Source organism: Pelophylax lessonae (genome assembly GCF_965119305.1).
Source record: "Pelophylax lessonae genome assembly, chromosome: 4".
In the NCBI taxonomy this organism is placed as follows: Eukaryota; Metazoa; Chordata; class Amphibia; order Anura; family Ranidae; genus Pelophylax; species Pelophylax lessonae.
Window position 1 is genome coordinate 24,021,647 of NC_138771.1, and position 13,478 is coordinate 24,035,124.

At 46.4% G+C, this 13,478-nt stretch overlaps 1 protein-coding gene across 1 annotated transcript in view; it reads right to left on the reverse strand.

Annotated features, from left to right (window-relative positions):
- Positions 1–9,760: 9,760 nt before the first annotated feature.
- The window catches only part of PLEKHO2 (pleckstrin homology domain containing O2), a 115,294-nt gene continuing 111,576 nt past the window's right edge, over positions 9,761–13,478 (reverse strand). Inside the window, exons 5-6 of the mRNA XM_082253200.1 lie at positions 12,756–12,857; positions 9,761–11,261 (exon numbers count right to left, since the gene is read on the reverse strand). Of these exons, the coding sequence (XP_082109326.1) occupies positions 9,999–11,261; positions 12,756–12,857 (1,365 nt within the window). The 3' untranslated portion in view covers positions 9,761–9,998. The remainder of the gene's footprint in view (positions 11,262–12,755; positions 12,858–13,478) is intronic.

Consider the following 13,478-nt stretch of genomic DNA (forward strand, 5'->3'; position numbering starts at 1 on the left):
TACCCCCATCCTGACCAGGGCCTATTTTGCGATTCGGCACTGCGTGACTTTAACGGACAATTGCGCGGTCGTGCGACGCTGTACCTTAACTAATTTTTACGTTCTTTTTTTTTCCCACAAACAGAGCTTTCTTTGGTGGTATTTGATCACCTGTGCGTTTTTTTGATCATGCGCTATAAACAAAAAAAGGGCATCAATTTTGCAAAAATAACAATATTTTTCACATTTTTTTATATGAAATTCCCTAAAAAAATGTGAAAAATCTAAATTTTTTAATATTTCCGGCCAATTTGTTTTATGCTACATATGTTTGGTAAAAAAGAATCGCAAAAAGCGTATTTTGATTGGTTTGCGCCAAAGTTATCGCGTTTACTAACTAAGAGAAAGATTTTTGTCATTTTTGTTGTTTTTTTTTTTTTTTACGCGTAATGGCGGCGATCTGCGATTTTTTTTTGCGGGACTGCGACATTGCGGCGGACAGATCGGACCCTTGACTGACATTTTTGACACTTTTGGGGTTACCAGTGACATTACTACAGTAATCAGTGCTAAAAATATGTACTGTTACTGTAAAATTACACTGGCAGTGAAGGGGTTAACTTTTTTGAGAGGGAGGGGTTATGTGTGTCCCTAGGGGCGGGATTCTAACTGTGATTGGCTGTGGCTTGAGGTGTAAGAACACTGATCAACGGTCCTACATAGTAGAACTGTATGATCCCCATTCCTACACAGGGGAGAATGACAGGCGGCTGTGTTTACATTAACCGCCTGCCTTTCTCCCTCTGCACCAGACGATCGCGAGTGACCGGCGGACATCGGGTCCGCCGGTCACACGCGCGGGGGGGGGGGGTCCGTGACCGCGCGCTCGCTCCCTAGACCCACACAGGCTAGCGATCTAATTCTCCCTCAGGAGGGTGTGGCAGGGGGTGTGTCCTTTGCCTACATACTTTTACTAATAGGTGTCCCTTGTTCCCGTCTCAATAGGTTGGGAGGTATGCTATGCTGACCAGCCTTTGCTCTCCATGTGTATCAATAAACCTTGGCTGCTCCCGACTTTATTGCTGGTTTTTGTTCCTTAGACCAGTGTTTCTCAAACTTTTTTTAGTCAAGGCACCCTTTAACCACTTTACCACTAGAGCATTTTGCTGTCTTACGTCTGGGCCACTTTTTGTGATTCGGCGCTGTGCGACTTTAACTGAAAATTGCGCGGTCATGCGACGCCGTACCCAAACAAAATTTACGTCCTTTTTTTCCCACAAATAGAGCTTTCTTTTGGTGGTATTTGATCACCTTTGCGATTTTTACTTTTTGCGCTATAAACAAAAAAAGAGCGTTTATTTTGAAAAAATAACAATATTTTTAACATTTTTTTATATGAAATTCCCCCCAAAATTTTTGGCCAATTTGTTTTCTGCTACATATGTTTGGTAAAAAAAATCGCAATAAGCGTATTTTGATTGGTTTGCGCAAAAGTTATTGCGTTTACTAACAAAGGGAAAGATTTATGTCATTTTTGGTGGGTTTTTTTTAACGAGTAATGGCGGCGATCTGCGATTTTTTTTTGCGGGACTGCGACATTGCGGCGGACAGATCAGACCCCTGACTGACATTTTTGACACTTTTGGGGGTACCAGTGACATTACTGCAGTGATCAGTGCTATAAATATGCACTGTTACTGTAAAAATGACACTGGCAGGGAAGGGGTTAATTTTATTGGAGAGGGAGGGGTTAATGTATGCCTGGTGCTTACTGACGAGTGGGGGGGGAGGTGACTGTGTGAGACAGGGACGGATCGGATGTCCAGCTATGCTGAACAGTCCGATCTGTCACTCCCTGTCACTGAGGAGATCCGCCCGCTCTGTTTACACAGGCGGGCGGATCTCCAAACTGGATTCCCCGACGATCGGGGCAGAGCAGCGGCGATCGCCGCTGCTCCTCCCCTGGCCCGACTCCCGCTGTGAATGAAAACAGCGGGAGCGCGCCTCCGGCGGCGCGCGAGCGCCGCCTACAGGGGAGGAGTCTGGCGACGTAGGTCTACGTCGTCAGACCTACAAGAGCCACTTTGCCGCAGTAGTACTACGGTACTCAGCGGTAAAGTAGTTAAAAACCATGGGCAGTCTCGAGGCACCCAATTCTAAAATGTAAAAGCTATTCTAATAGTTTTACATAAGGCAGCAACATCCAGAAGTCCAAATAGGACACCCATTGTTCGAGGCAATTTATTCTTCCAAAGCAAATACACTTTTGAAAACGGGTTCTGACTAGGATTCCAATGTTTCTCTTTTCCTTCAGTTTTTCTCCATCGCTCAGCTAACGTGACTCCAACGCTGATGGAGAAGGGAAGGGGATGGTCAAACAAGGATGCAAGGCAGGGACTGACATCCTTTTTATCAACTGATGATGTCATTGATCGTTAGGACGCTGGCAGCTAGAAGGTTGTAATGGTGCACAATGAACACATGTGACTTAGTGTAACTAAAAAGGCAACCTTTATTCACAAACCAACTTGTATACAATTTTTTGGCAATTTTTAGGCATTTTGCCAAGGCACCCCTGAAGAAACCTCAAGGGACACCAGGGTGCCTGGGCACCCAGGTTGAAAAAGGTTGCCTTAGACCACTTTTGGTCAAGCCTGACCACTGCAGACCCGGGAACATCCCATTGGCCCTTGTCAAAGTCGCTCAAATCCTTATGCTTGTTAATTTGTTCTGCTTTCAACACATTAACTTTAGGTACAACATATTAATTTGCTGCCTAATATATCCCGCTCACTTTCAGGTGCCATTGTAACAAGATAATCTGTGTATATTGTCTTAACCACTTGCCGACCGGTCACGTTGACTGTACTGCAGCAAAGTGGCTCGTTCTCGTCCAGCGACGTAGACGCTGGACTCCTCCCCTTGTGAGCGGCGCACGCGCGCGCGCCGCGGGAGGCTCGCTCCCGCTGTATTCAGTTACAGCGAGAGTCGGGCCAGAGGAGGAGCGGCGGTGATCACCGCCGCTCTTCCCCGATCATCGGGGAATCGAGTCTGGAGATCCGCCCGCTTGTGTAAACAAAGCGGGCGGATCTCCTAAGTAACAGACAGGGTCAGATTGCAGGGTTCAGCATAGCTGAACCTGCGATCTGTCCCTGTGTCACTCAGTCACCTCCCCCCACACATGTCAGTAAGCACCAGGCATACATTAACCCCTCCCTCTCCAATAAAATTAACCCCTTCACTGCCAGTGTCATTTTTGCAGTAACAGTGCATATGTATAGCACTGATTACTGCAGTAATGTCACTGGTACCCCCAAAAGTGTCAAAAATGTCAGTCAAGGGTTCGATCTGTCCCTCGCAATGTCGCAGTCCCGCAAAAAAAATCGCAGATCGCCGCCATTACTCGTTAAAAAAAAAAAACACCAAAAATGACAAAAAATCTTTCCCTTTGTTTGTAAACACGATAACTTTTCCGCAAACCAATCAAAATACGCTTTTTGCTATTTTATTTTACCAAACATATGTAGCATAAAAGAAATTGGCCAAAAATGTTAAAAAATTTTGATTTTTACACTTTTTTTGGGGAATTTCATATAAAAAAATGTGAAAAATATTGTTATTTTTGCAAAATTTACGCTTTTTTTGTTTATAGCGCAGGATCAAAAAATCGCACAGGTGATCAAATACCACCAAAAGAAAGCTCTGTTTGTGGGGGAAAAAGGACACAAATTTAATTTGGGTACAGCATCGCACGCCCGCACAATTGTCCGTTAAAATAACGCAGTGCCAAATCGCAAAATATGGCCTGGTCAGGAATGGGGTAAAATCTTCCGGTCTTAAAGCGGTTAAAAATATGCTCATTGAGAATTTTTTTGTCAAAGACATGTAGCTAAATACATTGTGGCCTAAATATATGACAAAAATTTTATATATTGGATATTTTTTAACTGTCAAAGTAGAAAAATATTGTTATTTTTTCAAAATTGTCGCTTTTTTTATTAATATCGCAAAAAATGAAAATCGCACAGGTGATCAAATACCACCAAAAGAAAGCTCTGTTTGTGGGAAAAAAAGGACGTAAATTTTGTTTGGGTACGGCGTTGCATGACCGCGCAATTGTCAGTTAAAGTCGCACAGTGCCGAATCGCAAAAAGTGGCCTGGACGTAAGACAGCAAAATCCTCCGGTGGTAAAGTGGTTAAAGGGTATCTACAAGCAATCTTTTTTATTTAGCTAGGATAGAATTTGGAAGGTGTAGAACCCCTGCCAGGTTTTTCCATTGGGGTGACTTATTCTCTCTATTTGTCCTGGTGGCCATTGTTATCATCAGGACAAACAGTGATCAGAAATCTAAAACATTACAATTGTCACTTGAATAGGAAGTGAGTAGAAATCTTCCAAGACATAATCCTGTTCTAGTGAAACCCGACTAAGCGGAGACAGGGCCGGACTGGGAATAAAATTCAGCCCTGGAAAAAATGTCATACCAGCCCCATAGCATTATTATACCGGCCCAACACCATAACGCCATTATTTTCTTGTTCATAAAAGGGAAAACCATGCATTTTAAAGCAAATTTGAAGAGTGTACTATCATAGATAAGATAGATATAAAAACAGGGCTTTATATATAAAAGAGCAAATTATAGTTAAAAGTGGTAAAAGTGCGGGCATGATACAGGAGAGGTCAGAGGCTGTGTGGACATGGTACAGGAGATGTCAGAGGCTGTGTGGACATGGTACAGGAGATGTCAGAGGCTGTGTGGACATGGTACAGGAGATGTCAGAGGCTGTGTGGACATGGTACAGGAGATGTCAGGGGCTGTGCGGACATGGTACAGGAGATGTCAGGGGCTGTGCGGACATGATACAGGAGAGGTCAGAGGCTGTGCGGACATGGTACAGGAGATGTCAGAGGCTGTGTGGACATGATACAGGAGATGTGAGGGGCTGTGCGGACATGATACAGGAGAGGTCAGGGGCTGTGCGGACATGATACAGGAGAGGTCAGGGGCTGTGCGGACATGATACAGGAGATGTGAGGGGCTGTGCGGACATGGTACAGGAGATGTCAGGGGCTGTGCGGACATGGTACAGGAGATGTCAGGGGCTGTGCGGACATGATACAGGAGATGTCAGGGGCTGTGCGGACATGATACAGGAGAGGTCAGAGGCTGTGTGGACATGGTACAGGAGATGTCAGAGGCTGTGTGGACATGGTACAGGAGATGTCAGAGGCTGTGTGGACATGGTACAGGAGATGTCAGAGGCTGTGTGGACATGGTACAGGAGATGTCAGGGGCTGTGCGGACATGGTACAGGAGATGTCAGGGGCTGTGCGGACATGATACAGGAGAGGTCAGAGGCTGTGCGGACATGGTACAGGAGATGTCAGAGGCTGTGTGGACATGATACAGGAGATGTCAGGGGTTGTGCGGACATGATACAGGAGATGTGAGGGGCTGTGCGGACATGGTACAGGAGAGGTCAGAGGCTGTGCGGACATGGTACAGGAGATGTCAGGGGCTGTGCGGACATGGTACAGGAGATGTCAGAGGCTGTGCGGACATGGTACAGGAGATGTCAGGGGCTGTGCGGACATGGTACACGAGATGTCAGAGGCTGTGTGGACATGGTACAGGAGAGGTCAGAGGCTGTGTGGACATGATACAGGAGATGTCAGAGGTTGCAGACATGATGAGGGGGGTGGGATGAGTGGCAGCAGGGGTGGTGGTGAGGGGGGTGGAATCAGTGGAAGCGGTGGTGATGGTGAGGGGGGTGGGATAAGTGGCAGCGGTGATGGTGAGGGGGGTGGGATCGGTGGCAGCAGGGGTGGTGGTGAGGGGGTGGCAGCGATGGTGGTGATGAGGGGGGTGGGTTTGGTGGCAGCGGGGGTGGTGGTGAGGGGGTGGCAGTGAGGGGGTGGCAGCGGTGGTGGTGATGAGGGGGGTAGGGTCGGTGGCAGTGGTGGTGGTGAGGGGGATGGGGATCAGTAGCAGGGGTGGTGGCATCAGTGGCAGGGGTGGTGGCATCAGTGGCAGGGGTGGTGGCATCAGTGGCAGGGGTGTTGGGGGATGATCAGTGGCAGGGGTGGTGGCATCAGTGGCAGGGGTGGTGGCATCAGTGGCAGGGGTGGTGGTATCAGTGGCAGGGGTGGTGGGGGGGATCAGTAGCAGGGGTGGTGGGGGGGGATGGGATCAGTGGCAGTGGTGGTGAAGGGGATGGGGATCAGTAGCAGGGGTGGTGGGGAGGATGGGATCGGTGGCAGTGGTGGTGGTGAGGGGGATGGGGATCAGTAGCAGGGGTGGTGGGATCAGTGGCAGGGGTGGTGGCATCAGTGGCAGGGGTGGTGGCATCAGTGGCAGGGGTGGTGGGGGGGGGATCAGTGGCAGGGGTGGTGGCATCAGTGGCAGGGGTGGTGGGGGGGGATCAGTGGCAGGGGTGGTGGCATCAGTGGCAGGGGTGGTGGGGGGAGGGGATCAGTGGCAGGGGTGGTGGCATCAGTGGCAGGGGTGGTGGGGGGGGGGATCAGTGGCAGGGGTGGTGGCATCAGTGGCAGGGGTGGTGGCATCAGTGGCAGGGGTGGTGGGGGGGATCAGTGGCAGGGGTGGTGGCATCAGTGGCAGGGGTGGTGGGGGGGGTCAGTGGCAGGGGTGGTGGGGGGAATCAGTGGCAGGGGTGGCGAGATCAGTAGGGGCCAGGGGGCAGTGGTGGTCTGGTGGAGGTCGGAGGATGGGACCAATAATTGCACTGCTGCTGATTTTTATTACTAACTTGGTCCGTCGATCATGCTGCTGCCGTCTGTGTGTGTACTGCCAGACAGTACTGGATGTGGTGTGGGACTCCCGGCGCCGTGACGGTCCGTCTTGCTGAGCCTGGGTCACATGATCCACCGCCGGCTCCCGCTCCCGCAGCCGCTCCCGCCAGATGTGATGTCATGCCGCTCATAGCGGCTGACGTCACGTTGGAAAGACTTCACCGGGGCGGGGCTGCAGCGGCCGTCACAGCGCGGCCGCGGCGCGGTCCCAATAGCGGCCGCGTCTTAAAGCGGCCGCGTCTTAAAGCGGCCAAATGAATCTTAAAGCGGCCCCAATCTTAAAGCGGCCCCAGGGCCGGCGGCCCACCGGGAAATTTCCCGCTATCCCGGTCGGCCAGACCGGCCCTGAGCGGAGATTTTCATTAATATCCTTTTCTGTTTTTGGAAAGGTAATGAGAGGAAATTTATGACCCCGTACAAATAAATTAAGGGTACTGCTTCTGGCTCTAATAGGTCTTTATATGTTGACAACCGTTGGGAGTGCAGGCAGAGAAAGAGCTCATCTCAGCTTCATAGAAGTCAATGAGGAAGGAAAAGAAGTGCTAGGAGCCGCACAGCACGCAAAATCCCCATGTAAAGAGTGGAAGCAGCCTCAGCCTAGACTCCTTCCAGGCCACGCCCCTGACATGTTTTGCCTTTCCCATGGGGCTTAGTAATAGGAAATGAAGCCGTCACGACTAAGCAAATTGGGCGGGACGAAACATGTTGGGTGTGTGGCCTGGACAGAGTCTAGGCTGAGGCCGCTTCCACTCTTTACATGAGGGTTTTGTGTGATGTGCGGCTCCTGGCACTTCTTTTCCTTCCTCAATGAGAGGACATTTCCCCAATAGGACACAGACTGCAAAAAAAAAAAAAAAAAAAAATATATAAGCCTGACAGTTCCCCTCTATCCAAAGAAAAAAAAATGGTTATAAATCATTTTATGTTTTGTGATTACCAATGGCTTTATTGTTTTTTGTTTTTTTTTTCTTACATAAACATGGAATCTTTATACACTAACAAGCTTCTGAAATAAGGCTCAAATATAGTAACCCACATGAACAAATCAGATTTCAGGATTTGCTGACCTATCCCAAGTAGAGTAAAACCATTTTGTTATGGTGACTACACTTTGCACATCATCTTAGCTCTTTGAGCTATTTTCTCTAAGCAGGCGCCTGAGGGTGTTTTTTTTTATTTTTATTAACAGTGTGTATATATATATATATATATATATATATATATACAGTGCCTTGCGAAAGTATTCGGCCCCCTTGAACTTTGCAACCTTTTGCCACATTTCAGGCTTCAAACATAAAGATATAAAACTGTAATTTTTTGTGAAGAATCAACAACAAGTGGGACACAATCATGAAGAGGAACAAAATTTATTGGATATTTCAGACTTTTTTAACAAATAAAAAACTGAAAAATTGGGCGTGCAAAATTATTCAGCCCCCTTAAGTTAATACTTTGTAGCGCCACCTTTTGCTGCAATTACAGCTGTAAGTCGCTTGGGGTATGTCTCTATCAGTTTTGCACATCGAGAGACTGAAATTTTTGCCTATTCCTCCTTGCAAAACAGCTCGGGCTCAGTGAGGTTGGATGGAGAGCGTTTGTGAATAGCAGTTTTCAGTTCTTTCCACAGATTCTCGATGGGATTCAGGTCTGGACTTTGACTTGGCCATTCTAACACCTGGATATGTTTATTTGTGAACCATTCCATTGTAGATTTTGCTTTATGTTTTGGATCATTGTCTTGTTGGAAGACAAATCTCCGTCCCAGTCTCAGGTCTTTTGCAGACTCCATCAGGTTTTCTTCCAGAATGGTCCTGTATTTGGCTCCATCCATCTTCCCATTAATTTTAACCATCTTCCCTGTCCCTGCTGAAGAAAAGCAGGCCCAAACCATGATGCTGCCACCACCATGTTTGACAGTGAGGATGGTGTGTTCAGGGCAGAGATGTATAGTAACTAAGTAGAACTACTTCACTACTGTACTTAAGTACCGAAAGGCGGTATCTGTACTTTCCTAGAGTAGAATTTTTTTCTCCTACTTCCACTTTTACTTCACTACATTTTTTCAATGATTTCAATACTTCTACTCCAATATTTTTTTTTTTTGTGCTGCATTTATAAAAATTAGCACTGCCAGAACAGTAGATGGCAGGTTTCATGAAGCTCAAAACATGTGTATTATCAGCGCATATGAAAATAAAAGCTACTGTATGTATAAATAAAAGCTGCATTTGAAATAATAAAAAACAATATGATGTTCAAACTTTTGACTTCTTTCTTTAATAACTACATAACACAGTACTTGTACTTTTACTTTCAGTACTTGAGTAGCAATTTTTTTTAAAAAAACTACTTGCAATACTTAAGTACAGAAAATGTTGAATACTTTAGTACTTCTACTCAAGTCACTTTTTGATCGAGCACTTGTACTTTTACTCAAGTATGGGTTTCGAGTACTTTATACAACTCTGGTTCAGGGTGATGAGCTTTGTTGCTTTTATTTCTGGAGAGAGTTTGCTGCACTGAAAGTAAAGGGGCTGAATAATTTTGCACGCCCAATTTTTCAATTTTTTATTTGTTAACAAAGTTTGAAATATCTAATAAATTTCGTTCCACTTCATGATTGTGTCCCACTTGTTGTTGATTCTTCACAAAAAATTACAGTTTTATATCTTTATGTTTGAAGCCTGAAATGTGGCAAAAGGTCGAAAAGTTCAAGTGGGCCGAATACTTTCGCAAGGCACTGTATATATATATATATATATATATATATATATATACACTGTATTTTCTGGTGTATAAGACTACTTTTGAACCTCAAAAAAATCCCCCAAAAATGGGAGGTCGTCTTATACGCTGAGTATAATATCTCCAAGGTAACCTAAGTATAAGTATTACCGGTAGATCATGTAATAGGGGGGTCGTCTTATACGCCCAGTCGTCTTATACGCCGGAAAATACAGTACATTTATTTATTTCAAGTTTCTTTTTATCTTTGCTTTGTGGTCTAGTCCCTCGGAGTCTTCAGAAGATTTCATAATATACAGTAAAAAACATAATAGATTTCTTTACTGCAAAAATATTGGATTTACAGAAACTTTAGCTAGTTTGGTCCTCAAGCTGTGCCAGCAGGATGGTAAAGAGTAAAGTGCTAAAGCAGTTTGCAATTTATTCTATCCTCACCTTCCTCCACTTTCTAAACATTTATTAAAATGGAACACTTCTCCTTTGCAGTGCCATCAGTTCTTTCTGCTTTTCTTTCTGCTTATCAGTCCCTGTATCTGATGTGTTTGAGATATTTCTAGGCTCCTTATCTTTAGGCTCATTATCTCTTATCTCTTGAAGAACTTCAGAAGCCTCTTGAAGTTGGGTCATCAGATCATTTAGAATGGTTTCTGGATTACACTCCACCCCATTTTCTTCTGCAGTCTTTCCAAGTTGTCCCCTCAAGATCTGGTTTAGCAGAGTCTTTGTTCTCTCCTTCCCACAGGCTAGCTTCATCTCCACTTGATCTAAATGGTCTTTAGTTAGATGTAGCATGGTGCTGTCCTTATCTGATGTTGGAGATAAGAGGTCTCCCATGGAAGATGCTTTCATTCTACTTTTAATGTGATGTGCTTGCGTTGTCACATGGCCAGTTTTCTTTTTATGTTTTACGTATCGGAACTTCTTCTCATCAATTGGTTGTGTAGTATGCTGTTCTTGGATACCACCTGTTGGTGAATCGTTCTTTTCCATCTCATCTTTGTCTTCATCCTCATTGTTGTTACATATACCGTCTGCAGATGTCCCCTGAAGAGCTCCTTCATCTGTGTCATCATCATTCAGATACCGGGACGACCTCTTACGTCCTTCTTGAAGGCTATTCGAGCGACTTCTTAACTCCTCAGCTTGTAAGTCTTCTAATGACTCTGCTTGATGTGGAATTGAAGGGTGTTCCAGGTCATCAGACTCAAAGTCAACTAAGTTCTCTTTGCTTCCTCTCTCATCTGACACAATGTCCTCTTTCTCCTCCAAGTCTGACGCTGAACCAACCCACTTAATCCTCATCTTGTCAGAAAGAATTTTCGGAGGTGGTTTGGGAGGAGAACTCATTACTTCATTTATATTTTCTGTGCTCTTGCTTTGAAGGACCTCGAGTGTGGAATTTTCTTCCATGCTTGTCTGTTCATTTTCAGACATTAACTTCTCACGGGCATGAACATTTTCTTTAAGACTTTTTGGAGGAGGAGCTGGTGCATGAGGTGCTTGATCTTCACCATCTGGTGTGTCAGGAATGGTAGTCTTTAAAGGAGTTGGTGGAGGATTTGGCTTTGTGGGTGGCATAGGGATCTTCACAGGTTCCTTTTGAGGTTCTGGTTTTGCTTCTGCTTCCTTAGGCTTGGGCATTTGGGGAACTACTGTTAATATTCCAGTGTCCAACGCCTCCAGACCAAGCCTTAGAGAGTCATCAGTAGCTTGCTCTGCCACCTGAATAAAAAAAAACGATGTTAAAAGGTATGAAAACAAAATGTCAACTCCCGCATACATGTCTGAAATTACACATACAGTAAGTCCTTAGGTTACTTCACTAGAAAGTGATAATGAGCGCCTCATGAGCACACAGGGCCGGTGCTTCCACTGGGCAAACTAGGCAGCCGCCTAGGGCGCATTGCCACCTAGGGGCGCAGCCATGAGTCAGCACTCTCTCTCCATCATTAATGATCCTTGTGAGCTGAGGGGAGAGGCGGCAGTGGGCGAGGAAGAAGGGACAGAGGAAGATGATAGGTGTCTGGGGCAGTGGCAAAACTACCAGGCCTTGGCTTTCCACCGCTGTTTGGGGGGCCCCCAATAGGCATGAAGGGAGCCCACCGGAGTGCTACCTGCATGATGATCCTCTTCAGCTGGAGCTAAGTGGCCTAAACCCCGAGCAGGAAGTGAGACTCTGCACTGAGCTGGTGGGCAGCCGTTCACGACCTGGGTCGATATTAAGCAGGGAGCGGAGGAGAGCTGAACCTGAGCTGGAGCTCGGCACTGACTGCTGCTTCTCCATCCACCACGAGCCGGTTGGAGCCATGGTGAGCACTGTGCTCCAGGAGAGGAGCGTCCTGGGAAAAGGAATCACGGTGAAGGAGGGCAGAGTGCGGACCAACTTTCTTCATACTGCCCAGTGGGTGTCCCCAGAACAGGGGATCGGGGTCCCGGGGTGTGACATGGAGGATCCCTGGTGTCAAAGGGAATCTGGGTCACCAGGTTTGCCATGGTGAATCGGAGTCACCAGGTGTGACATGGGGGATAGGGGGTCACTGGGTGTAACAGGGGTTTGGGGTCACCATGTGTGCCCTGAGAAATCGGGGTCCCTTTGTGTGCCATGGGGGATTGATGTCCCCAGGTGTGACATGTAAAAACATCAGGGTCTCTCCGAGTATGACATGGAGGAACATCAGGGGCCCCTGGTGTGACATAGAGGAACATTGGGGTCACTGGGTATGACAGCATGACATTGAGGAATATTGGGGTCCCAGGATGTGACATGGAAAAACATCAGGGTGTGACATAGAGGAACATAAGGACATGAAGGAATATGGGGGTCACTGGGTATGACAGCATAACATGGAGGAACCATCAGATCAGGGTCACTGGGTATTACATAGAGGAGTTTTTAACCCTTTCCCTTTTTATTTATTTTTTGGGGGGGGGGGGGCGCAAGTAGCTGGTCTTGCCTAGGGCGTAAAATAGTCTAGCACTGGCCCAGATTGTATTACACCATAATATCTTCCACCTTGTAGAGGAATCAAATTCTTCACTCATTGTTATAGTAGAGTAAGGAGACCTGCTGCTTCCAGGGGCAATCTTGAAATGGATACTCAAGTTCTGCTGACTCTGACGACAACCAAAGATTCCCCCACTTCGGAGGGATTTCCTCTTTCCATTCTAACATGGATTCAGACATCTTTTAGTCTAAATTTGAGTTCTATCACATACCTCTTTGAGGTGGATCCTGGTTGGGGGTCTTCTCTTTGCTGCTCCAACTTTAACTCTGTCCCGGGTTACATGTTCCAATGAGCACGAAGTGTCTACCTTCACCTACCCAAAAAAAAATACAGGTCCTCATTAGGACATTTCATGTTGTCCACCATCTTTACCAGCCAAGCCACTACTTCAATCTTTCTATACTGCTGTTAAGTATGGTCAATTACTTCACTGACTCAGACTATGACCGTTTGGATCCTATACAAATCTTTAAATAGCTACAAATCTCATATGAGATTATAAGAATAGTACAATAGCTTACGACCAAGCTTCTTTTTACCTCACCTACTGGAGGAAACACACCGCTATTACCACCAACGATCAGTCCAGGCTAGGGTAGTGAGCTACTGTAGAAAGGCAATGCCTTAATGGTCTACAGGGACTTGGCTGATGGGATTATTCTTCAACACTTCTATTGGTACCAGCATGTATTTGAAGTATCATACTTGTCTACATCAGTCATCCCCAAACTGCAGCACGGGGGCTGCTTGTGGCCCTTGCTAGCTTTTATCCGGCCCATGGGGCATTATTCCCTCCACTGTCAGCAAAAGCGGGGAATAGTTCCTACCACTGACACCAACAATGAGGTACTATTCCTTCCACTGATACCTAATGATGGGGCCCTATTCTTCCCACTAAAGCTGGGTTCACGGTGATGCAGCCACGGGTCCTAGC